This window comes from Oppia nitens, unplaced genomic scaffold (genome assembly GCF_028296485.1).
Source record: "Oppia nitens isolate AA-2021 unplaced genomic scaffold, nextdenovo-longstitch-racon4-pilon3 scaffold1_pilon_pilon_pilon, whole genome shotgun sequence".
Taxonomy (NCBI): Eukaryota; Metazoa; Arthropoda; class Arachnida; order Sarcoptiformes; family Oppiidae; genus Oppia; species Oppia nitens.
The window spans coordinates 1,008,262-1,036,067 of NW_026533199.1; the positions used below are offsets into that span (position 1 = coordinate 1,008,262).

At 25.4% G+C, this 27,806-nt stretch overlaps 4 protein-coding genes across 5 annotated transcripts; 2 read left to right on the plus strand and 2 right to left on the minus strand.

The window, feature by feature from the left end:
- Positions 1–1,768: 1,768 nt before the first annotated feature.
- LOC128952045 (two pore channel protein 1-like) lies at positions 1,769–5,438 on the minus strand. Of its 2 annotated transcripts, none has more exons than XM_054297373.1 (8): positions 5,043–5,438; positions 4,554–4,975; positions 4,092–4,460; positions 3,945–4,003; positions 3,741–3,840; positions 2,663–3,635; positions 2,385–2,585; positions 1,769–2,320 (listed from the first exon to the last, which is right to left on the minus strand). In XM_054297373.1, the coding sequence occupies exons 1-8, from the start codon at positions 5,305–5,307 to the stop codon at positions 1,863–1,865; spliced, it is 2,847 nt and encodes a 948-aa protein (XP_054153348.1). In that variant the 5' UTR covers positions 5,308–5,438; the 3' UTR covers positions 1,769–1,862. The 2 variants fall into 2 exon arrangements, with proteins under 2 accessions (XP_054153348.1, XP_054153347.1); XM_054297372.1 differs by having other exon boundaries at positions 4,554–4,978.
- Positions 5,439–5,909: 471 nt separating this feature from the next.
- Positions 5,910–6,590, minus strand: LOC128952055 (E3 ubiquitin-protein ligase MARCHF3-like). The gene has a single exon (XM_054297387.1). It carries the CDS (start codon positions 6,515–6,517, stop codon positions 5,981–5,983), a length of 537 nt encoding a protein of 178 aa, XP_054153362.1. The 5' UTR covers positions 6,518–6,590; the 3' UTR covers positions 5,910–5,980.
- Positions 6,591–7,025: 435 nt separating this feature from the next.
- On the plus strand, positions 7,026–7,891 carry LOC128952053 (serine-rich 25 kDa antigen protein-like). Its single transcript, XM_054297385.1, has 2 exons — positions 7,026–7,445; positions 7,523–7,891. Exons 1-2 carry the CDS (start codon positions 7,097–7,099, stop codon positions 7,852–7,854), a joined length of 681 nt encoding a protein of 226 aa, XP_054153360.1. The 5' UTR covers positions 7,026–7,096; the 3' UTR covers positions 7,855–7,891.
- Positions 7,892–9,415: 1,524 nt separating this feature from the next.
- LOC128952054 (two pore channel protein 1-like) lies at positions 9,416–10,913 on the plus strand. Its single transcript, XM_054297386.1, has 4 exons — positions 9,416–9,528; positions 9,620–9,678; positions 9,783–9,882; positions 9,982–10,913. Exons 1-4 carry the CDS (start codon positions 9,448–9,450, stop codon positions 10,399–10,401), a joined length of 660 nt encoding a protein of 219 aa, XP_054153361.1. The 5' UTR covers positions 9,416–9,447; the 3' UTR covers positions 10,402–10,913.
- Positions 10,914–27,806: the final 16,893 nt, after the last annotated feature.

Here is a 27,806-nt window from a genome sequence, read left to right on the forward strand (position 1 = left end):
AAAAAAAAGATTTACTTAAAAATACAAAATATTAAAAGATTTATATAATTATAAGTATAAATTTATTATTATTATAATTATTTATTTATTTTTTAAAAACAGATATAACTAAATGAGTTATTGGCATTAATTTTTTAATCACAATTTTTATAAAATTTAAAAAAATCATACGTTTCACAAGTAAAATATTATTCAATATATATCTTTATATATAAATATAGTATATATCTATTGAAAATGATTTAATCTAAATCTAAACTTTAATTACACTAATATTTATATTAAAATTATTTAAATATGATTTTTTTTATTTCTACAAAATATAATTTTTAAATTATTATTATTATTTATTTATTTATTTTACTAATTATACAATAAAATAAACAATATTTTAATTAAAATAATATCATAGGATTATTGATTACTATTGATTAGAAACCCTATGAAACTTTGACATTCATTTATAAAGATTTATTTAATTTTTTTTTAATTTATATAATTATTGTAATTCAAAATATATTGCAGAATAAATACTGTAATTTAAAAGCATTTATAAAATTTATTTGTTTTTTGTTTTATTTAAAAATCTCTAATATTGTCAAATATTAGTATAATTGTAATAAATAATTTATATAAAAGTGTCTTTTAATTAATTTAAACTTTAAAGTTAACTAATAGATAGAATTGCCAATAAATATATAAATAACTATTTAATTTAAATAACTTTATTAAAACAAATTTTTTATTAAAAAATAATTTGACAAAAAATATGATAAAACTTTTATTTATTAATTTCCAATTTTTTTTGTCGATTCTTATAAATACAACAATAATAATATGACACAAATCATTGTATAAAACAGTTTATATTAGGAATGTATTCAATAATAATAATATAGTAATAATGTATATAATATGTTAATCGTATAAATAGTTTTATTATATGCAAAATATCTTTATATTTTCAAAATAAAAACTAATTTCATGTTAATTTCAATTTAACAAATAATTACAAATATATTGTTACTAAAAAAAATTAATATTATTTATTAAAATTTTCTATTATATTATTTTTTTTGTACTATAAGTTATTAGATAAAAATAAAACTTATAAAATTAAAAGTCTAAATAAATTCGAGTTAATTCATAAAACAATTCGTATACTAATTTCGAGTTAAAAAAATATTTTAAAAATTATAAAATAATTTACAAATATATATTAATTTTAGTATCATATTAGTAGGCAATTAATAAACTAATCAATAAAAATATTACTAATATATATATAAAATATATAAAGCATTTTCAAACAATTTGTTTCAGTAATACATAATTCAAAACAAACAAACAATAAATCAGTAATTAATTTGATTAGTGATGTAAATAATTAAATACCTGCAAAAAAACTGTATAAATAAATCCTATACTAATATATCAAATGCTTTTGAAATAGATCTCAAAATAAAAAAAAATAATCTCTAAAAATTCAGTAAATGAGACACAAAAATACTAATAATAATAATTAAATTACAAATAAATTAGTAATAATTATAATAATAATAATAATAATAAGTAAACTTCAATAGAATATGTCGTTAGGAAACAAAATTACAAAAAAAAACATTTTGCGATTAAATTATTGACTAAAATCTATACAATATTTAAAGCTATAAATAAAATTTCAAAAAAAAATTATTAGTTAATTATAATAATATCATAATTATAATTAAATTATATATAATTTCAAAAAACAACAGCAAAATACCGGTATTAATAGTAGTAGAAAATAATAATAATAATAATTAATAGTTTTCTTAAGTTTTTGAATAACTGTTAGTTGTTGTGTCGTGTCGTCCGTCAGCTTAAGAAACACATGAGAGAGCTCTACGGGTAAATCGCGAATACCGTCCGTGAGATTCATTGTTATGCGAATCGGTAACCGAAGTGGACGGCTGTTGTCTGTTGTTGCTGTCATCACCACTAATAGAGTGTAGATTTCTTAGCTGTTGTTGTTGTCGTTGTTGTCCATCTTCTTCATCGGCTTTTTTAATCCAATCGACAATCTCATCGCAATACATGTTCAGACTTAAGGAAAACTTGGTTCGAGCTCTGGTACCCTTATATACCTGTCCTCCAGAGCCACCACTAGAACTACTACTCGACGTCAGGGACTGGGATTGAAAAAAATAGCGACTATTTCGCAACAGTTGCGATATATTACGCGATGATTGACCACTTGTAGTGTTAGAACCGTTAGTTTCCACACAAAATCTCAACTCTTCGGCACTGACTGTCTGTTCAACTGTTATATGTATGTCCTCTGAGTTTCAAAAAACACAATAATTATTATAAACTTATTATTAAACATTTGTTTTGATACTTACTATCGATATCTCCTGTTTTGAATCGGTATTGAATACGAAACAGAAATGTTTCCAAAACAAATGCAACGACAATAGTGATGACCATTAAAGTCATTATATAAAATGTCATAAAATATAGTCGACTCCAGTCAGTGGTCAGTATAACGTAGGCGTCCATCAAAATAAACCAATTGTTAACAACCATTAACTCGAATAACGTAACTATATATTCAAACAAAACAAAAAAAAAGATAAATTTAATCATAAAATTAAAAAATTTAATTAATTACAAAACTAACCATAACTGACAACAATATTGGAAAAATTGTTGAGATAATAGTAACCATTCATTGTTGCGGTTGAATTGGGATTAAAGTGAAAGTATTGTTCAATAGATGTATTTCGGCAACAATTTTCCAGATCATAGCCAGCGAACAGTTCCATACCGAGTATGGCGTAGACATAGTAGACAATTAGGACAACAATGGATAGACTGATAAAACGTTTGACAATAATGAATATAAAGGCACCCAAAATATCTTTGTAGCGATCAGTGTGTTGTAGTAGACGYAGGAAACGTATGGATCGCAGGACAAACACAAAACTAAACGGCAAACGCATAGATTCGGTAAATATGAGGCCAACAATAGCCAAACAGGTTATGGCAAAGTCGAATCTGTTCCAACCGGAACTAAAATATCGGATTAGTCCGAAACCGATAAGTTTGAGACACGCCTCGAGTCCATAGAGTGTAACAAATATCAGTGAMAGTGGTGTCGAGTAAAGTAATTGTTGTTTTTGTTGATGGGATGCACTCCTGACAATGGCTTCGACTAACTGATAGATTGCCGATACGGCTATCATTGAGTAGACAGCAGCTTCAAACCATTTGTGTCCAACCAGTTTGTAGACCATTCGGCAAACAGTTTTCAGCCATTTGTTGTCAATATTGGTAAACCATTCGCCGGAATCATTGTTTGGCTGCCACTGGAGTTCAGATACTTCGTAGACATCGTAGAACTCGTCGAGTGTTATATAACCCGACCGATTGGTGTCCAATGTTTTGAACATAAGATATGTATCCAATCGGCTAACCGATGGCTTATAGTATTGTATGAGTCCTTCGAAGTGTTTGTAGGATATCTTTTGCGGCAACTTCTGGGTGACCAACAAATTGAAGGCCAGTTTACAGGCCCGGCGTCTGTGAAGCAATAGTTTCCGAAACTTTTCTTTTTCTATTCGGTTAAATGCCTCGTAAACTACGGCTAACATCTAAAATAAGAAAAAACAAACAAAAATAATAATTAATTTTTATTACTATTTAATTAAATATTTATTTAATCCAAAAATAATTACAAATAATTACAGTATACTTACGATATTCATCAAAAAATACACGTGTATTATAAGGAATGCTATGAAAAAAACACTAGAGATTCGGTTCATTTTATACGAAGGCATCATAACATCGGGAAAACTGTTTTTTTTTTTTTATAAATAAAATAACAACAAAAATAAATAAAATTATTATTAAATTACTAAATCTTAAAAAACTATATATAAAAAAAATTTATGACTCACTTTGCAGTCGTCAACAAAACAAATAGACTGACAAAACTTTGGCCAATAGTTGAAAAATACTGCAAAAAATTTTAATGCAAAAGTAAGTAAAGTTAACAACAAATTCAAAAACAATTAATAATTTCATTAATAATAATAAGTGTTTACCGGATCTGAAGGATTGGGTGAAAACATATAAAAGCCAAGAATGGCAAACACAAGCATAAAGAAGAACAATAGGAACAACATATCGATAAAACGGGGCAACGATTGAAGGATTTGACGCAACGAACGGCGTATTCCTCCGCAGTAGTGATTGTCAATCAAAAATACCGGACGCAATGCTCGGGTAACACGAAAATGCGAGTCCCGTCTAATCAATACAACTAGGGCTTCGCATATCATTATCAACAGTACAACCGATTTGATGGCCGTACGGGTATGTCGTAGGAAATGGGCGGTACGCATCCATCGGTATTTCATGGCCAACTCGATGGCCACTATGGACAGGGCTAACAGTTCTAGTGATGCGTGAATCTATATAAGTACCGGTAATATCAATTGATTAGATAAGTCTAGACTAGAGTAGACTATACTATACTATACTATACTATACTATACTATACTGACTCCTTCATTGACTTTGAGACCATTGATGGCCGGCTTCTCGAAGAGTGCCAACGATAGTAGTAGAAGAGCGGCGATAAAATCCAAGGAATAAAACCAATGATTGTGAACAACCAGATAGGCTGGAAGTGATTGTCGGGATTTCGGGTGATGATCGAACTTATCGTTGTTGAAACCTTCCTCCAGATATATGGCCGACTCGTTATAGTTCATACGCCAGACATCCGATCGTTGACTTTGATTCAGTGAACTTGTGTCCAAACTGCTGGTCAGTTCCGTATAGTTTAGCGAAGCCGAGTCAGTATTGTCAAGAGATTCGTCCAGAAAGCCGTAACTGATTTGATTGGGAAGTTCAGTGTCGACGGCAGCGGCAATGGTATTGTTGTTGACCATCGATACCACACCCGATGATATGCTATTGATTGCTACTATTCATCAATTGATCAAACGATTAGTGAATCCATAAAAAAACAACTGATCTCAACAACTGACCATTTGTTTGCTGTTGATGTTGTTGTCGTTGTTGCGGTCGATTGTGTCCACCGCTGGTGGCGGCGGTGTTATTGTTGTTGTTATTGTTGATGACATTGTGTCCATCATTATCTTCATCGTCATCATCGATGATCAGCTGTAATGTATTGAACTGTTCATTGATTTGGGCATCAATTATATGGTGATCGCTGTTACTATTGTTGTCCACTATTGTTGGTACCGCCGCCGTCGTTGTCCTTGTCTTCCGCTGATTACTACTGGCCATCAATTTTCGTGTTATTGTTGTCCAAACACCGCATGTGTTGTCAAATCATTCAATCAAACAAAAACATATGATTTGATTAATTCATAACACTTTTTAATACTTTCATTATTACTTTATTTTTGTTATTTTTATACAAACAGTAAACCAAACAAACAAATCATATGTTTGTTATTAATATGTATTTGTTATGTATTTTTTAAATGTCATATATTTTTAGTTATCAACCAATAGATGACATAATAAAAACATTGCAATGCATTAAAAATAATTTTTAAAAAAAGTTTATTAAAAGTTTGCCGCAATGTTTGAAAACTTTATTATTATTTTTTATAATTATAATTTATTATTATMATATATTTTATATGAAATAATTAATTCAATTTAATTAATTGAATCAATGAAAATTTATTATATTTATATACAGTATATCAATAGTTACAACAAAAACAAACAAAAAAATTAAATAAATATTGTTATAAAATAGTTTGTTGTAAAAGTTTATATAAATATTAACTAATTATATGTGATATTTATGTCATTATCAATGAAATAAATTATTATTAAATTTATTATTTTTTTAGGTTAACATATTATAATTGTCGGTATTTTTAAATTTAAGCAAAAAAAAACAAAATGTTTGGACAAAACACCGGGTGATTGGGGTTTCTGATGGTCAACGAGTTGTTGGCGATTCAGTGGCGATAGTATCAGTGGTGGCCATCATCGGTACAAAATCGATGACAAAGTTATTTGGCCGCCAATAGCGGCTGTACTGCCAGACAATGGTGGCCACAAACCGGAAGAATATGTAGACAATGTACGCGAGCCGACTGTAGACAATAAATACGACAAAATCTTGTAGCCATTGGTCAGTATTATCGGCGAGGGCTATGACCAGCCGTACGATTAGCCAACAGTGTATCAGATTTAACAGTTTGCTGGCAATTTCGACCAGTGTTTCCAATTGGATCGGCTCATTGGCAAACATGTCGACCATATTCATCGGTCGGCGTCGGATTGCGTACTGATGGCCACAAACATCGCAACAATGATTGAGCGTTAGTTTCACGTAATGTTTGAGACACTGTTTGTGTGCTAAACTCCAGGACCGACACCTGCAGACAGTTAGCAATTCACCCGAAGTTTTCATACAAACCCGACATTTGTTGTTGTTGTTGTTTAGCGGCAGCGACGGCGGCGGTGAAGACATAGTATACCACCGATGAATGAAACAAAAAAAAACACAATTTTTTTTGATGCACTTGAAGTTATGGACAGTTTTTTATTTTAAAAAATATATAATTATTATTATTAGTGAGTGAATTATGATTTATAATTTACTAAATCGCGTGTAAAATAACTTTAATTAAATTATTATTATTATTACAAATAAAAATCTAAATATATTTTAGAGATAAAAAAACTTTTTGTTATATTTTTATTTTATTTTAAATGTAATGTTTAATTAAAATGTTTGTTTGAATAGCGCGCGCTATTGTATTGTATAACAAAACAATACATAATATGTATTACATATTATTATTATATTAATACAGTATTAATATATATACTGTACTTTAATATCCAATGTATTTATAAGTGCAATGTATTTGACATATAATATACAAACATAACAAACAAATTGTATTGAAATTTATATCACAATATAAACACTAATCACATGTTATTTAATTAAATGCGATAATAATATAAAGTTATAAACAATAATAATTGTATTGCAATTATTATAATCACACCAATTGATTGATTGATTGATAATCATATAGTGATGAATAACAACACTACTGATGATATGTGTTCACAAAAAGCTGATCCATGGCTTATGGATGATAACAATAGACTGTTGGCCACTGCCGATGATTATGTGGTCAATGATACCGCTGATGATGATAATAAAGACATGAAATTTGCCGACAATTTTCAGCCCAAACCCGATGATAGACTCGATGATAGATTCGATGATAGACTCGATGATAGATTCGATGATAGATCCGATGATAGACCCGATGATAGACCCGATGATAGACCCGATGATAGACCCGATGATAGAGTAGCTGTCAATGAAAATCAATGCATCAAACCGTTACCCGATTCACAACAATATATACAATCATTGGGTATTTAATTATTATCAATAATTAATATATAAATTATTAATTAATTTTTTCAAACAATTTATCAAATATTTTTATAGAGAAAAAGTTACAAAAACTTCGGTCCAATAAATCGGGTGCAGAAATGTCCAGCAAAGACGTATTGAAATCAATGGCTATGAAAAGGGATGCAATTATCCATCAAATGCTTGAATCAAACAATACTAGCGATCAGTTGTTTAATGATTGTCATGATTTTGATGGACAATCATCGTCAGCACTGGTAAGCAATGGTCTGTTACAACAACAACCGTTTGTACAATACTTGAATCGACGGCTGTTTCCTGATATGCAAGCCATGACTGATGAAGAAATCAAACAACTCATAGAATGGGATCTATTGGACAAATCTAATCAACAATTGGATCCATAAAATTAATTGTTTTTTTTAAATTTATTTTATTTAAATTAATTAATAGTTTATTATTGTAATACTGAATAGTTTTATCGTTTATTTAACAAACAAAATGTATACATTTTTTTAAATAAATGATTTTCTAAATAAATAAAAAATAGTTTTGTGGCATATCTTATGAAAAAATTTTCGCCATCAGTTGTCGCAGATTTATTTCATTAAATCATTCATTCATACAATTTAATTACCATAATAATGATTACGGACGCCGGCAGCCGATCGGTTAAAAGATAACAACCTGAGGACAAAAGCGATGGCCATAGATTTCTGAATCACAGTCATTGTTGGCATCAGAGGCCAAAACATGTATACCAAACCTGTCTCCATAGCCGACCACGGCATGCCTAGCGGTCCGGGTTCGGGAGCTATTTAAAAATATACATAAAAAATAAGTCAAAAATTAATATCAATGAGCCGATCCAATTGGAAACACTGGCCCGAAATTGCCAGCAAACTGTTAAATCTCATACACTGTTAGCTAATCGTACGGCTGGTCATAGCCCTCACCGATAATACTGACCAATGGCTACAAGATTTTGTCGTATTTATTGTCTACAGTCGGCTCGCGTACATTGTCTACATATTCTACCGGTTTGTGGCCACTATTGTCTAACACACACATATACTATGGTCTAATCTCTAATAGCCCGCCCTAACCCCCACCCTCCCAATAATGATATTATTAATAAACATACCGTTAAAGAATTCAAGAGCAGCGACAACAATGTCTGGCTGTGCTGGTTCTAACTCTTGATCCGGTTGTACATCATCTATGACCTCCTGTTCAGGTTCATCGGCCTGAATGACCATTACTTTATAAATCCATTGAACTAGTAAACAGAGCAGTACACCGAAAAAAACACCAAAAACACCGGCCGTCAAAGTATCCATAATAGAGATCAGTAATAATTTTGATATAAAAAAGTATTACTTTACAAAAAAAACTAACGTTTTTTTTAAAATATTAACCTTAAATTAATGATAATTATTACGTTATTAAAAGTTATAACGAGACTATACTATGTAATTATAATTCAATTAATTTTATTAGTTTAGCACACAAACAGTGTCTCAAACATTATGTTAAACTAACGCTAAATCATTGTTGCGATGTTTGTGGCCATCAGTACGCCATCCGAAGCCGACACCGATGAATATGGTCGATATGTTTGCCAATGAGCCGATCCAATTGGAAACACTGGTCGAAATTGCCAGCAAACTGTTGAATCTCATACACTGTTGGCTAATCGTACGGCTGGTCATAGCCCTCGCCGATAATACTGACTACCAATGGCTACAAGATTTTGTCGTATTTATTGTCTACAGTCGGCTCGCGTACATTGTCTACATATTCTTCCGGTTTGTGACCACTATTGTCTGGCAGTATAGCCGCTATTGGGGGCCAAATAACTTTGTTATCGATTTTGTACCGATGATGGCCACCACTGATACTATCGACACTGAATCGCCAACAACTCGTTGACCGGTATTTTTGATTGAATACGCCGTTCGTTGCGTCAAATCCTTCAATCGTTGCCCCGTTTTATCGATATGTTGTTCCTATTGTTCTTCTTTATGCTTGTGTTTGCCATTCTTGGCTTTTATATGTTTTCACCCAATCCTTCAGATCCGGTAAACACTTATTAATATTATTAATGAAATTATTAATTGTTTTTGAATTTGTTGTTAACTTTACTTACTTTTGCCTAAAAATTTTTGTCAGTATTTTTCAACTATTGGCCAAAGTTTTGTCAGTCTATTTGTTTTGTTGACGACTGCAAAGTGAGTCTTAAATTTTTTATATATATATATATTGTTTTTTAAGATTTAGTAATTTAATAATAATTTTATTTATTTTTGTTGTAATTTTGTTTTTAAAAAAACAGTTTTCCCGATGTTATGATGCCTTCGTATAAAATGAACCGAATCTCTAGTGTTTTTTTCATAGCATTCCTTATAATACACGTGTATTTTTTGATGAATATCGTAAGTATACTGTAATTGTTTGTAATTATTTTGGATTAAATAAACATTTAATTAAATAGTAGTAAAAAATCATTTATTTTGTTTGGTTTTTGTATTTAGATGTTAGCCGTAGTTTACGAAGCATTTAACCGAATAGAAAAAGAAAAGTTTCGTAAACTATTGCTTCACAGACGCCGGGCCTGTAAACTGGCCTTCAATTTGTTGGTCACCCAGAAGTTGCCGCAAAAGATATCATACAAACACTTGTTATATTTGTTACAAACATTTGTTACACTCTATGGACTCGAGGCGTGTCTCAAACTTATCGGTTTCGGACTGATCCGATATTTTAGTTCCGGTTGGAACAGATTCGACTTTGCCATAACCTGTTTGGCCATTATTGGCCTCATATTTACCGAATCTATGCGTTTGCCGTTTAGTTTTGTGTTTGTCCTGCGATCCATACGTTTCCTGCATCTGTATTGCGATGAGATTGTCGATTGGATTTTTTTTTTTGAAACTCAGAGGACATACATATAACAGTTGAACAGACAGTCAGTGCTGAAGAGTTAAGATTTTGTGTGGAAACTAACGGTTCTAACACTACAAGTGGTCAATCATCGCGTAATATATCGCAACTGTTGCGAAATAGTCGCTATTTTTTCCAATCCCAGTCCCTGACGTCGAGTAGTGGTTCTAGTGGTGGCTCTGGAGAACAGGTATATAAGGGTACCAGAGCTCGAACCAAGTTTTCCTTAAGTCTGAACATGTATTGCGATGAGATTGTCGATTGGATTAAAAAAGCGGATGAAGAAGATGGACAACAACGACAACAACAACAGCTAAGAAATCTACACTCTATTAGTGGTGATGACAGCAACAGACAACAGCCGTCCACTTCGGTTACCGATTCGCATAACAATGAATCTCACGGACGGTATTCGCGATTTACTCGTAGAGCTCTCTCATGTGTTTCTTAAGCGACACGACATGACAACAACAGACAGTTATTTAAACACTTAAGAAAACTATTACTAATTATTATTATTTCTATTATTAATACCGATATTTTGCTTTTGTTTTTTGAAATTATAAATAATTTACCGGTAATTATAATTATGATCTATACTACTATATAATTTGGAAATGTTTATATATTTATATATATATATCTCTGTCACACTTTTGCGCGTTACAACAATTAAAAATTATTAAAATTAAAATAACGGTTAAATAAAAAGTATTGTTAATTAAACAGTTAGTTTTTTAATTTTATTTATTGTTGCACGTGTAAAGAAAAAAAACATTTAAATTATATTATTAAACGCGAAATTTAAATAATATATTTGTTTTTAGATTGCTTTTTGTTTTTATAATTTAAAACCAGAAAATTAAGTCACATGATTATTACCGGGAAACTAACTAGTATTATTATAATTAACTAATAATTATTTAAAAAAATTTTTTTTATAGTTTTAAATATTGTATTGATTTTAGTCAATAATTTAATCGCAAAATGATTTTTTTCGTAATTTTGTTTTCTAACGACATATTCTATCGAAGTTTACTTATTATTATTATTATAATTATTACTAATTTATTTGTAATTTAATAATTATTATTATTATTAGTATTTTTGTGTCTCATTTACTGAATTTTTAGAGATTATTTTTTTTGATTTTGAGATCTGTTTCAATTAAGCATTTAATATATTAGTATAGGATTTATTTATATAGAGATTTTTCAGGTAATTAATTATTTACATCACTAATCAAATTAATTACTTATTTATTGTTTGTTTGTTTTGAATTATGTATTATTTAAACAAATTGTTTGAAAAAGCTTTATATATTATGTCAGGGTTAAGCAAGGTTTTGGATTTTAGGGGGGGGGGGTAGACCGTGGTGGAATTTACAAAATTGTCGAAAAATCTTGAGGGGGGGGGGGGGGTATTAGGTGGGGTAAGATTTTTATTGCATTTTTAAACGGCAATTTATCAAAAATTCAAAATCAAGGGGGTGGGTCAAAAAAAATCCCAAATATTCCCTTAAATTCCCGAATATTCCAATGTAAATTCGATAAAGTTCCCATAAGTTCCCGTATAAATTCCCAGGAAAATAGGTAAAATTTCCAAATAAAATAAAAAAAGTTAAAAATTAATAAAAACTTAAATTTTAACAAAAAATAAAATAATGTATTTAAAATTAAAAAATAGTTGATAAAAGCATTAATGATACACTATGAGTTATTTTTAATATTTTAATAATTTTTAACTTTTAACAATTAATTTTTAAAATAATAATTCATGTTTATAGTTTATAGGTATTTTTTATTTTTTTAATATTTTTATACAAATATTGATTGAATATTAATTATTTAACTCAATTTTTTGTTAATTTTTAGTTATATTAATAAAATAAAATTTCAAATTAAATAAATAATAAAATAAAAAAAAAATAAAAGACTAAAATATTTACCTTAAAATATTAAAATATTTATTGTTTTACTAACTTCTTAAACTTCTTAAAACATCTATTTAAGATGTAATATTATTACTCTTTTCAACAAATAAGTAATTTTTAATTTTTTAGTTTAACATTTTCAATAAATTAATGTTATTTTTAGATGAGTTTTAATGTTATTTTAACCATTTTACTTAATTTTAATCAATAATTAGATACTTTTAAATTTTAAAAACAAATGTCACTCTTTTTAAGCGACTATTTTTCAAATTGGTCAAAAAGTCTGGGGGGTAAAATACCAAAATTTGGATCTTAGGGGGGGTATTTTGGCATTACCCCCTACTCCCCTTACTTTACCCTCATATTATATATATATATATATATTAGCCTTATTTTTATTGATTAGTTTATTAATTGCCTACTAATTTGATATTATTATTATTAAAATTAGTATATATTTATAAATTATTTTATAATTTTTAAAAATTTATTAACTCCAAATTAGTATAGTAATTGTTTTATGAATTAACTCGAATTTATTTAGATTTTTAATTATATGTTTTATTTTTATCTTATAACTTATAGTTCAAAAAAAATAATATAATAGAAAATTTTAATAAAATAATATTAAATTATTTTAACAATATATTTGTAATTATTTGTTAAATTTGAAATTAACATGAAATTAGTTTTTATTTTGAAAATATAAAGATATTTTGCATATAATAAAACTATTTATACAGCTCTTTGCAAAAATATTAATAATTGTATAAAATTAATTTTAAACATGTTTAATTAATAATAATTAAAAATAATAATAAATAAATAATAATTTATAATATAAATAAAAGAAATAATAATAAATTAATATTTAATCTTGTCACCGTTGTCTTCGATACAGTCTACAACCCTGCGCGGCATGCTATCAATAAGTGACTATGTAATTGGGGACAATATTGTCCCATATTTTTTGGATTTTTTCGGTCCAATTGGTTATGGAGCGATCCGGGTCTTTCTGCAACTCGGCCTTTATTATTGCTTAAAGGTTTTCGATTGGGTTAAGGTATGGAGAGTGGTTGTTGAGCAGAACGTTATTTATGTCAACAAAGACTATAAAAGTTTAATTTAAAAAAATGTTTGTATTTGAAATACTCTTGAATATTGTCAATAACAGTAAACTGTGAATTTGGTAGTTGAACAGAACGTTATTTATGTCAACAACGACTATAAAAGTTTAATTTAAAAAAATGACTTGTATTTGAAATACTCTTGAATATTGTCAATAACAGTAAACTGTGAATTTGGTTGTTGAACAGAACGTTAATTATGTCAACAACGACTATAAAAGTTTAATTTAAAAAAATGATTTGTATTTGAAATACTCTTGATTATTGTCAATAACAATAAACTGTGAATTTGGTAGTTGAACAGAACGTTAATTATGTCAACAACGACTATAAAAGTTTAATTTAAAAAAATGATTTGTATTTGAAATACTCTTGAATATTGTCAATAACAGTAAACTGTGAATTTGGTAGTTGAACAGAACGTTATTTATGTCAACAACGACTATAAAAGTTTAATTTAAAAAAATGACTTGTATTTGAAATACTCTTGAATATTGTCAATAACAGTAAACTGTGAATTTGGTAGTTGAACAGAACGTTATTTATGTCAACAACGACTATAAAAGTTTAATTTAAAAAAATGATTTGTATTTGAAATACTCTTGAATATTGTCAATAACAGTAAACTGTGAATTTGGTAGTTGAACAGAACGTTATTTATGTCAACAACGACTATAAAAGTTTAATTTAAAAAAATGACTTGTATTTGAAATACTCTTGAATATTGTCAATAACAGTAAACTGTGAATTTGGTAGTTGAACAGAACGTTATTTATGTCAACAACGACTATAAAAGTTTAATTTAAAAAAATGATTTGTATTTGAAATACTCTTGAATATTGTCAATAACAGTAAACTGTGAATTTGGTTGTTGAACAGAACGTTATTTATGTCAACAACGACTATAAAAGTTTAATTTAAAAAAATGATTTGTATTTGAAATACTCTTGAATATTGTCAATAACAGTAAACTGTGAATTTGGTAGTTGAACAGAACGTTATTTATGTCAACAACGACTATAAAAGTTTAATTTAAAAAAATGATTTGTATTTGAAATACTCTTGAATATTGTCAATAACAGTAAACTGTGAATTTGGTAGTTGAACAGAACGTTATTTATGTCAACAACGACTATAAAAGTTTAATTTAAAAAAATGATTTGTATTTGAAATACTCTTGAATATTGTCAATAACAGTAAACTGTGAATTTGGTAGTTGAACAGAACGTTATTTATGTCAACAACGACTATAAAAGTTTAATTTAAAAAAATGATTTGTATTTGAAATACTCTTGAATATTGTCAATAACAGTAAACTGTGAATTTGGTAGTTGAACAGAACGTTATTTATGTCAACAACGACTATAAAAGTTTAATTTAAAAAAATGATTTGTATTTGAAATACTCTTGAATATTGTCAATAACAGTAAACTGTGAATTTGGTAGTTGAACAGAACGTTATTTATGTCAACAACGACTATAAAAGTTTAATTTAAAAAAATGATTTGTATTTGAAATACTCTTGAATATTGTCAATAACAGTAAACTGTGAATTTGGTAGTTGAACAGAACGTTATTTATGTCAACAACGACTATAAAAGTTTAATTTAAAAAAATGATTTGTATTTGAAATACTCTTGAATATTGTCAATAACAGTAAACTGTGAATTTGGTAGTTGAACAGAACGTTATTTATGTCAACAACGACTATAAAAGTTTAAAAAAATGATTTGTATTTGAAATACTCTTGAATATTGTCAATAACAGTAAACTGTGAATTTGGTAGTTGAACAGAACGTTATTTATGTCAACAACGACTATAAAAGTTTAATTTAAAAAAATGATTTGTATTTGAAATACTCTTGAATATTGTCAATAACAGTAAACTGTGAATTTGGTAGTTGAACAGAACGTTATTTATGTCAACAACGACTATAAAAGTTTAATTTAAAAAAATGATTTGTATTTGAAATACTCTTGAATATTGTCAATAACAGTAAACTGTGAATTTGGTAGTTGAACAGAACGTTATTTATGTCAACAACGACTATAAAAGTTTAATTTAAAAAAATGATTTGTATTTGAAATACTCTTGAATATTGTCAATAACAGTAAACTGTGAATTTGGTAGTTGAACAGAACGTTATTTATGTCAACAACGACTATAAAAGTTTAATTTAAAAAAATGATTTGTATTTGAAATACTCTTGAATATTGTGTCAATAACAGTAAACTGTGAATTTGGTAGTTGAACAGAACGTTATTTATGTCAACAACGACTATAAAAGTTTAATTTAAAAAAATGATTTGTATTTGAAATACTCTTGAATATTGTCAATAACAGTAAACTGTGAATTTGGTAGTTGAACAGAACGTTATTTATGTCAACAACGACTATAAAAGTTTAATTTAAAAAAATGATTTGTATTTGAAATACTCTTGAATATTGTCAATAACAGTAAACTGTGAATTTGGTAGTTGAACAGAACGTTATTTATGTCAACAACGACTATAAAAGTTTAATTTAAAAAAATGATTTGTATTTGAAATACTCTTGAATATTGTCAATAACAGTAAACTGTGAATTTGGTAGTTGAACAGAACGTTATTTATGTCAACAACGACTATAAAAGTTTAATTTAAAAAAATGATTTGTATTTGAAATACTCTTGAATATTGTCAATAACAGTAAACTGTGAATTTGGTAGTTGAACAGAACGTTATTTATGTCAACAACGACTATAAAAGTTTAATTTAAAAAAATGATTTGTATTTGAAATACTCTTGAATATTGTCAATAACAATAAACTGTGAATTTGGTAGTTGAACAGAACGTTATTTATGTCAACAACGACTATAAAAGTTTAATTTAAAAAAATGATTTGTATTTGAAATACTCTTGAATATTGTCAATAACAGTAAACTGTGAATTTGGTAGTTGAACAGAACGTTAATTATGTCAACAACGACTATAAAAGTTTAATTTAAAAAAATGATTTGTATTTGAAATACTCTTGAATATTGTCAATAACAGTAAACTGTGAATTTGGTAGTTGAACAGAACGTTATTTATGTCAACAACGACTATAAAAGTTTAATTTAAAAAAATGATTTGTATTTGAAATACTCTTGAATATTGTCAATAACAATAAACTGTGAATTTGGTAGTTGAACAGAACGTTATTTATGTCAACAACGACTATAAAAGTTTAATTTAAAAAAATGATTTGTATTTGAAATACTCTTGAATATTGTCAATAACAGTAAACTGTGAATTTGGTAGTTGAACAGAACGTTATTTATGTCAACAACGACTATAAAAGTTTAATTTAAAAAAATGATTTGTATTTGAAATACTCTTGAATATTGTCAACGAATAAAAGTAAACTGTGAATTTGGTAGTTGAACAGAACGTTATTTATGTCAACAACGACTATAAAAGTTTAATTTAAAAAAATGATTTGTATTTGAAATACTCTTGAATATTGTCAATAACAGTAAACTGTGAATTTGGTAGTTGAAAAGAACGTTATTTATGTCAACAACGACTATAAAAGTTTAATTTAAAAAAAATGACTTGTATTTGAAATACTCTTGAATATTGTCAATAACAGTAAACTGTTAATTTGGTAGTTGAACAGAACGTTATTTATGTCAACAACGACTATAAAATTTTAATTTAAAAAAATGATTTGTATTTGAAATACTCTTGAATATTGTCAATAACAGTAAACTGTTAATTTGGTAGTTGAACAGAACGTTATTTATGTCAACAACGACTATAAAAGTTTAATTTAAAAAAATGATTTGTATTTGAAATACTCTTGAATATTGTCAATAACAGTAAACTGTGAATTTGGTAGTTGAACAGAACGTTATTTATGTCAACAACGACTATAAAAGTTTAATTTAAAAAAATGATTTGTATTTGAAATACTCTTGAATATTGTCAATAACAGTAAACTGTGAATTTGGTAGTTGAACAGAACGTTATTTATGTCAACAACGACTATAAAAGTTTAATTTAAAAAAATGATTTGTATTTGAAATACTCTTGAATATTGTCAATAACAATAAACTGTGAATTTGGTAGTTGAACAGAACGTTAATGAACGTTATTTATGTCAACAACGACTATAAAAGTTTAAAATTTAAAAAAAATGATTTGTATTTGAAATACTCTTGAATATTGTCAATAACAGTCAACAAACTCTTGAAATTTGGTAGTTGAACAGAACGACTATAAAAGTTTAATTAAAAAAAATGATTTGTATTTTATGTCAACAATAAAAACGTTGAATTTGGTAGTTGAACAGAACTATCAACAAGTTTAATTTAAAAAAATGATTTGTATTTGAAATACTCTTGAATATTGTCAATAACAGTAAACTGTGAATTTGGTAGTTGAACAGAACGTTATTTATGTCAACAACGACTATAAAAGTTTAATTTAAAAAAATGATTTGTATTTGAAATACTCTTGAATATTGTCAATAACAGTAAACTGTGAATTTGGTAGTTGAACAGAACGTTATTTATGTCAACAACGACTATAAAAGTTTAATTTAAAAAAATGATTTGTATTTGAAATACTCTTGAATATTGTCAATAACAGTAAACTGTGAATTTGGTAGTTGAACAGAACGTTATTTATGTCAACAACGACTATAAAAGTTTAATTTAAAAAAATGATTTGTATTTGAAATACTTGAATATTGTCAATAACAGTAAACTGTGAATTTGGTAGTTGAACAGAACGTTATTTATGTCAACAACGACTATAAAAGTTTAATTTAAAAAAATGATTTGTATTTGAAATACTCTTGAATATTGTCAATAACAGATAAACTGTGAATTTGGTAGTTGAACAGAACGTTATTTATGTCAACAACGACTATAAAAGTTTAATTTAAAAAAATGATTTGTATTTGAAATACTCTTGAATATTGTCAATAACAATAAATTGTTGAATTTGGTAGTTGAACAGAACGTTATTTATGTCAACAACGACTATAAAAGTTTAATTAAAAAAATGATTTGTATTTGAAATACTCTTGAATATTGTCAATAACAGTAAATGAAAGTTGAACAGAAAATATTAGTTGTATTTGGTAGTTGAAAATGAACGTTATTTATGTCAACAACGACTATAAAAGTTTAATTTAAAAAAATGATTTGTATTTGAAATACTCTTGAATATTGTCAATAATAATAAGTAAACTGTGAATTTGGTAGTTGAACAGAACGTTATTTATGTCAACAACGACTATAAAAGTTTAATTTAAAAAAATGATTTGTATTTGAAATACTCTTGAATATTGTCAATAACAGTAAACTGTGAATTTGGTAGTTGAACAGAACGTTATTTATGTCAACAACGACTATAAAAGTTTAATTTAAAAAAATGATTTGTATTTGAAATACTCTTGAATATTGTCAATAACAGTAAACTGTGAATTTGGTAGTTGAACAGAACGTTATTTATGTCAACAACGACTATAAAAGTTTAATTTAAAAAAATGATTTGTATTTGAAATACTCTTGAATATTGTCAATAACAGTAAACTGTGAATTTGGTAGTTGAACAGAACGTTATTTATGTCAACAACGACTATAAAAGTTTAATTTAAAAAAATGATTTGTATTTGAAATACTCTTGAATATTGTCAATAACAGTAAACTGTGAATTTGGTAGTTGAACAGAACGTTATTTATGTCAACAACGACTATAAAAGTTTAATTTAAAAAAATGATTTGTATTTGAAATACTCTTGAATATTGTCAATAACAGTAAACTGTGAATTTGGTAGTTGAACAGAACGTTATTTATGTCAACAACGACTATAAAAGTTAAAAAAATAATTTGAAATACTCTTGAATAAAAAAATGATTTGTATTTGAAATAACTTGAATTATGTCAACAACGACTATAAAAGATAATAAAAATGATTTGTATTTGAAATACTCTTGGTATTGTCAATAACAGTAAACTGTGAAAGTTAATTAATGTCAACAACGACTATAAAAGTTTAATTTAAAATGACTTTAAATTTTTTGATTTGAAATATTTGGAATAATGTCAACAACGATAATAAAAATATTAAAAAAATGTTGTATTTGTACTTGAATATTGTCAATAACAGTAAACTGTGAATTTGGTAGTTGAACAGAACGTTATTTATGTCAACAACGACTATAAAAGTTTAAAAAAAAATGTATTTGAAATATTTGAAATACTGGTAGTTGAACAGGAATAATGTCAACAACGATAATAAAAATATTAGTTGTACTTGGTACTTGAAGAAAGTTGAAACGTTAATTATGTCAACAACGACTATAAAAGTTTAATTAAAAAAATGATTTGTATTTGAAATACTCTTGAATATTGTCAATAACGATAATAAAAAAATTGTTGAATTTGGTAGTTGAACAGAAATGATTTAATCAACAACAACGGTTTTAAAAGTATAATTAAAATTAAATTTTGTATTTGAAATACTCTTGAATAATGTCAACAACGATAATAAAAATATTAGTTGAACAGAACGTTATTTAGAAATAATCAACAACGACTATAAAAGTTTAATTTAAAAAAAATTATTTGGATTTGAAATACTGGTTGAACAGAATAATGTCAAACTATAAAAGTTTAATTTAAAAATGATTTGTATTTGTTGAATATTGGTACTTGAATTTGGTAGTTGAACAGAACGTTATTTATGTCAACAACGACTATAAAAGTTTAATTTAAAAAAATGATTTGTATTTGAAATACTCTTGAATATTGTCAATAACATAAACTGTGAATTTGGTAGTTGAACAGAACGTTATTTATGTCAACAACGACTATAAAAGTTTAATTTAAAAAAATGATTTGTATTTGAAATACTCTTGAATATTGTCAATAACAGTAAACTGTGAATTTGGTAGTTGAACAGAACGTTATTTATGTCAACAACGACTATAAAAGTTTAATTTAAAAAAATGATTTGTATTTGAAATACTCTTGAATATTGTCAATAACAGTAAACTGTGAATTTGGTAGTTGAACAGAACGTTATTTATGTCAACAACGACTATAAAAGTTTAATTTAAAAAAATGATTTGTATTTGAAATACTCTTGAATATTGTCAATAACAGTAAACTGTGAATTTGGTAGTTGAACAGAACGTTATTTATGTCAACAACGACTATAAAAGTTTAATTTAAAAAAATGATTTGTATTTGAAATACTCTTGAATATTGTCAATAACAGTAAACTGTGAATTTGGTAGTTGAACAGAACGTTATTTATGTCAACAACGACTATAAAAGTTTAATTTAAAAAAATGATTTGTATTTGAAATACTCTTGAATATTGTCAATAACAGTAAACTGTGAATTTGGTAGTTGAACAGAACGTTATTTATGTCAACAACGACTATAAAAGTTTAATTTAAAAAAATGATTTGTATTTGAAATACTCTTGAAATGTCAATAACAGTATTTTGTATTTGACTATAAAAGTTTAATTTAAAAAAATGATTTGTATTTGAAATACTCTTGAATATTGTCAATAACAGTAAACTGTGAATTTGGTAGTTGAACAGAACGTTATTTATGTCAACAACGACTATAAAAGTTTAATTTAAAAAAATGATTTGTATTTGAAATACTCTTGAATATTGTCAATAACAGTAAACTGTGAATTTGGTAGTTGAACAGAACGTTATTTATGTCAACAACGACTATAAAAGTTTAATTTAAAAAAATGATTTGTATTTGAAATACTCTTGAATATTGTCAATAACAGTAAACTGTGAATTTGGTAGTTGAACAGAACGTTATTTATGTCAACAACGACTATAAAAGTTTAATTTAAAAAAATGATTTGTATTTGAAATACTTGAATATTGTCAATAACAGTAAACTGTGAATTTGGTAGTTCAACAACGATTTATGTCAACAAACTATAAAAGTTTAATTTAAAAAAATGATTTGTATTTGAAATACTCTTGAATATTGTCAATAACAATAAACTGTGAATTTGGTAGTTGAACAGAACGAAAGTTGAAATGAAATAATCAACAACAACGGTTTTAAAAGTATAATTAAAATTAAATTTTTGGATTTGAAATACTAGGGAATAATGTCAACAACGATAATAAAAATATTAGTTGTACTTGGTACTTGAAGTAAATGAAATAATCAACAACAACGGTTTTAAAAGTATAATTAAAATTAAATTTTTGGATTTGAAATACTCTTGAATAATGTCAACAACGATAATAAAAATATTAGTTGTACTTGGTACTTGAAGTAAATGAAATAATCAACAACAACGGTTTTAAAAGTATAATTAAAATTAAATGAATTTGGTAGTTGAACGTAGGGAATAATGTCAACAACGACGTTTACTTTATGTCAATAACAATAAATGAAAGTTGAACAGTACGTCAACAACAACGACTATAAAAGTTTAATTTAAAAAAATGATTTGTATTTGAAATACTCTTGAATATTGTCAATAACARTAAACTGTGAATTTGGTAGTTGAACAGAACGTTATTTATGTCAACAACGACTATAAAAGTTTAATTTAAAAAAATGATTTGTATTTGAAATACTCTTGAATATTGTCAATAACATAAAAAAATTTGGTAGTTGAACAGAACGTTATTTATGTCAACAACGACTATAAAAGTTTAATTTAAAAAAATGATTTGTATTTGAAATACTCTTGAATATTGTCAATAACAATAAACTGTGAATTTGGTAGTTGAACAGAACGTTATTTATGTCAACAACGACTATAAAAGTTTAATTTAAAAAAATGATTTGTATTTGAAATACTCTTGATTATTGTCAATAACAATAAACTGTGAATTTGGTAGTTGAACAGAACGTTATTTATGTCAACAACGATCTATAAAAGTTTAATTTAAAAAAATGATTTGTATTTGAAATACTTTTGAATATTTGGTCGATAATAAAAATATTAGTTTACTTGGTACTTGAAGTAAATGAAATAATCAACAACAACGGTTTTAAAAGTATAATTAAAATTAAATTTTTGGATTTGAAATACTGGGGAATAATGTCAACAACGATAATAAAAATATTAGTTGTACTTGGTACTTGAAGTAAATGAAATAATCAACAACAACGGTTTTAAAAGTATAATTAAAATTAAATTTTTGGATTTGAAATACTAGGGAATAATGTCAACAACGATAATAAAAATATTAGTTGTACTTGGTACTTGAAGTAAATGAAATAATCAACAACAACGGTTTTAAAAGTATAATTAAAATTAAATTTTTGGATTTGAAATACTAGGGAATAATGTCAACAACGATAATAAAAATATTAGTTGTACTTGGTACTTGAAGTAAATGAAATAATCAACAACAACGGTTTTAAAAGTATAATTAAAATTAAATTTTTGGATTTGAAATACTAGGGAATAATGTCAACAACGATAATAAAAATATTAGTTGTACTTGGTACTTGAAGTAAATGAAATAATCAACAACAACGGTTTTAAAAGTATAATTAAAATTAAATTTTTGGATTTGAAATACTGGGGAATAATGTCAACAACGATAATAAAAATATTAGTTGTACTTGGTACTTGAAGTAAATGAAATAATCAACAACAACGGTTTTAAAAGTATAATTAAAATTAAATTTTTGGATTTGAAATACTGGGGAATAATGTCAACAACGATAATAAAAATATTAGTTGTACTTGGTACTTGAAGTAAATGAAATAATCAACAACAACGGTTTTAAAAGTATAATTAAAATTAAATTTTTGGATTTGAAATACTGGGGAATAATGTCAACAACGATAATAAAAATATTAGTTGTACTTGGTACTTGAAGTAAATGAAATAATCAACAACAACGGTTTTAAAAGTATAATTAAAATTAAATTTTTGGATTTGAAATACTAGGGAATAATGTCAACAACGATAATAAAAATATTAGTTGTACTTGGTACTTGAAGTAAATGAAATAATCAACAACAACGGTTTCTGATCCTTGAAGCCCCTCTTATTGCTAGCTGAAGCTATTKCTAGAYTGAGCTTTACTTTTATTGATAATTAAAGTGAAATTAGTTATTAGTTTACATTTATAATTAATTACAGTATATATATATACATAATAATAATTAATTTAATTTATTTACATAATTAATAATAAATAAATCAATCAATTTAAACAACAAAACATTATTATATTAAGAAATATTAAATAAATACAAAATTGGAAATCATATCATAAATTGTTAATTATAACTAAATTATTACTTAATTTATTTAATTAGTATTTTTAGTTATAATCAGGGTTTTAAAAATGGCAGGCATAAACAATAGAAGCCAATTTTGCCAAATGCCTGCCCTGCCTCTGCCATGCCCTGGGCATCTATTTTCAGGTGGTGACACCTATTATTTTAATTTTATATTATTAATTTATTTATAAAACATTGTTTTTATAATATATTTGCTTGTATTTTTGTTTTATATATCTTTAATTAAAAGGTAATATAATTGGAAATAARTAAATTAATTGTAAATTTAATTAACACGTTAAAACACTAAATTACATTATTTTTATATATACAGTTGCTTTTTTAACAATTTAAATTGGCAGGCAAATATAATAGATGCCCAAAATGCCAGGCATTTATGGCATCTATTTGGGCATTGCCAGGGCAGGCATTTATTTTCTTAAAACCCTGGTTATAATAGAGAAATATATAAATATCTACAGTATAACATAGTTATATATACAAAGTAACACTGGAAGCGCTTAAGTGATGTATATAGTATATACCATCACACTATAACTATTATAATTTTTTATATTTAAAAAAATAACTGTTTAATTGTCACAACTATTTGGGTAAACATTATCTTATTGTATAGTAATATGACTTTAGATAATATCTAATACATTATTTGACTTTTTTTAAATAAATAATAATTATTATTAATGTATTAATTGCTAATTAAGGCTTAAAACTTTGCAATAATAATTTTTTTAAATATATATATATATATATATATACAGTATATAGTATATACGGTATATATATATTTAAGGTCAATATAACTTTAAACAGATTTTTGTTTGTATTATTAATAATAATTTTGACAAAAATCTAATTCATATATATATATATATATTACTGAATAACATATAGTGTAAAAGTTTTTAAGAAACTAAATATGTATTTTGAAAACTTTATTACTTTATATATAATTTAAGGCCAAAAAAATGATGAGAGAGTGAGAGATTGCCTGACATATGATTGTTAGTAATAGATAATAAATTTTTTTTAAACTTATTATATATATACAGTATATATATACAGTAAAAAATAAAATATCAATAATATATTAACAAACAAACAAAAAATATTAGTTATTGAATGTCATTTAGTAGTATCAGTTAAGTCAATGGGCCTTACAATAGGGAAACTTTTTTTTTTTTTTTTTTTTGAAAAACCAATTATTGATTTTTTTTATCAATCATAAAAATAAGTAATAATAATACTATTAGTAAATACCTCCACTACTATAGCTAATAATAATAATAATAATATAATTTGAATAAACAAACTAACAAATAGAGATTATATTCAATTTATTTTTGTTTTGTTTGTAAAATTGTTTTGTTGTTATATTGTTATAGTATTAGTATTATTATAATAGATGTTTGTATAATAAATAAATATAATAATAATAATGTTATTTAATTTTTGTTTTCAATGCCAACATATCGTTGAAAAAATATAAGTTATATAAATCGTTTTTATAAAAATAAGTATAACATATATTATAATTTAATATATTGTATAATACAATACAAACAACTAAAATGTAATCAATCTCTCTCTCTCTCTCTCTCTCTCTCTCTCTAATAAAAAATAAAGTTTACATATAATTGAATTAAACAAAAAAATATATATACAATATTTTACTATAATATTACTGCATATATCTATCATTTAGATGATTCATATATATATATTTATATAGTGTAAATACAGGTATAATATACAGTATATACAGTATTATATATATATAATCTTAAATTTAGTTGAAATAGTTATTTCCAACAACAAAAAATTGTGTTTAAAAAGTTTTTTATATGTATTTTTTTTATTTAGTTGTAAATAATAATATATTTTATGGTTATTATTATTATTACTACTATTACTATTACTGTCCTTCAATTGTATAGTTAGTGATAGGTATGCAATTGCCAACTGTTTTTTATATTATTATAAATAAATTTTCTATTCAAACACATTTTAGATACAGTAGTATCTAATGGTTGTCTTAGAAAAAGAGATATCTATACAATAGACATACCGGTGCTGCTGCTGCTACCGCTACTGTAGAGCACCTGTAGGTCGACTGGTATGTGTGTGTGTGTGTGTGTGTATGTGTGTGTTGTTACACATGACTGAGGATATGGATGTCTGGACTAATCACCGGCAGATTTAAGAGGACATGAGGTGTACAATCACTCATGAAGTTCCGGTCTTTTCAAAATGTTTGCTAAAATTTTTTTTTTTTGAGAAACAATTTTTATTGTTTCGGTTTTTACTTAAAGAAAAAGTTTTTTTTCAAATATATTTTATCTGTAAATATATACATAAAAAAACTTATGTTTTGTTTTTTATGTATCTTTCAATATATATTTTTAAAACTTTCAATAGTATATATATATTGTATAATATAAATATATATAATTAATTTTGATTTATATTTTGTTGTTGTTTGTTTTTTTTTAGGTAAAAGTTATTATAACATAAGTTTGGACTATATTTTTTTTTAAAAAAAAGTTAGCAATTTGTTATAATTTAAAAATAGTATGAAAATTAATGCCCTTTAATAAGTGATTCATTCAATTTGTTAATGTGTTTATATTAATTAATGAGTTATTTTTTTTTTAAAAAAAAAGATCACATTAAGATAGTAAACTTTAAAAAATTATATATTAAACTATTATTGAACTTACATTTATATATATATATATTATAATTATTTATTATCATTGCTATTAATGCATTTAATGACACAAATATACTTATTTGATATATAATAACATATTAATAAAAATAATTTAAAGTTTATTACTATCGATACTAACTGTTAGTAACTAACATAACATATAAATTTATTATATATATTATATTAGTTTATACAGTATAGTTGAAATAGAAAAGTTATATTATTATTATTATCTAAATGAAAATGTATATAAATTTATTATCAAATGTATATATAATAATAATAACAAACTAACTAACAATTATACAGCTATTTATAAAAACGAAACAAAATAAGAAATAAATATATTTAAAATAAAAACAATTTTGTTGTGCGGTTTTGTCTATGAAATTAACAACAAAATTGAAGTTTTTGATTAGTTAAATGATTGTTTTAATAAAAAATAAATAAAAAAAATATTTGACGAGAGAGAGACACTCAACATATTTAGGCCAAACATAAATTTATTATTACATCAAATATATATAATATATAAATAAATACATTAAAATACTTTATTTTGTTGTTATTATTATTAAACTAAATGCTTATTATTATTATTATTATTACTAAAAGTATTATAAAATAATAATAATAATAATACTTTAAATGGTAACCAGTTATTGAATATATATACTATTATACTTTAAAAAAACTTATATAATATTATATAAATACTTGAATTTTTATTTTATTTTTATTTATGTTTTGTTTTTTTCTCACATTTCAATGCCCACTATCAGCGATAATATAACTGTCATCTGGGCTTCAATTATAAGCTATTATTATTATTAAGTATTAGTATTATTACTTTATTTTGTTTAATAAAAAAATAAATTTTAAAAAATAATATGTTTGCTCTCAAATAAAGTTTTTAAAAAAACTAGAATTTAAACTAGAATTATATAATATTTCATTTATTTATTATATATTTTTTTGTTAAAAAAAGATTGAATGATATAATATTTAAATAGTTGATTAAGTTTTGTTATGTAAATTATATACAGTATATATACGTTATATATATAAATTATATACCGTTTATCTAAAACATATATTAAATAGTTTTTTTCTTGTATTAAAACACACAAACATAATATTGATGTCATTTATTTGTGTTACAAATTATGGTAAAAATTAAGTGAAAAAAATAACACAAACAAACTTTTTTTAGATCCTTATGTTATAAATACATAAATCATTGGACATACATATTATATAATAATAATATTTATTTATTTTTTAAAATTTGATAAAGAAAATTTAATTGCACTATTTTATTTAATATTATCAAAAAAAATTTTTA

Excerpts from the sequence above, each read along its gene's own strand:
- LOC128952054 (XM_054297386.1), top strand. The coding sequence starts at position 9,448 with ATGTTGTTCCTATTGTTCTTCTTTATGCTTGTGTTTGCCATTCTTGGC. Across the intron at positions 9,679-9,782 it reads GTTTTGTTGACGACTGCAAA|TTTTCCCGATGTTATGATGC; the intron begins GTGAGTCTTAAA and ends TTAAAAAAACAG. Across the intron at positions 9,883-9,981 it reads TGTATTTTTTGATGAATATC|ATGTTAGCCGTAGTTTACGA; the intron begins GTAAGTATACTG and ends TTTTGTATTTAG.
- LOC128952053 (XM_054297385.1), top strand. The coding sequence starts at position 7,097 with ATGAATAACAACACTACTGATGATATGTGTTCACAAAAAGCTGATCCA. Across the intron at positions 7,446-7,522 it reads ACAATATATACAATCATTGG|AGAAAAAGTTACAAAAACTT; the intron begins GTATTTAATTAT and ends ATATTTTTATAG.
- LOC128952055 (XM_054297387.1), bottom strand. The coding sequence starts at position 6,517 with ATGTCTTCACCGCCGCCGTCGCTGCCGCTAAACAACAACAACAACAAA.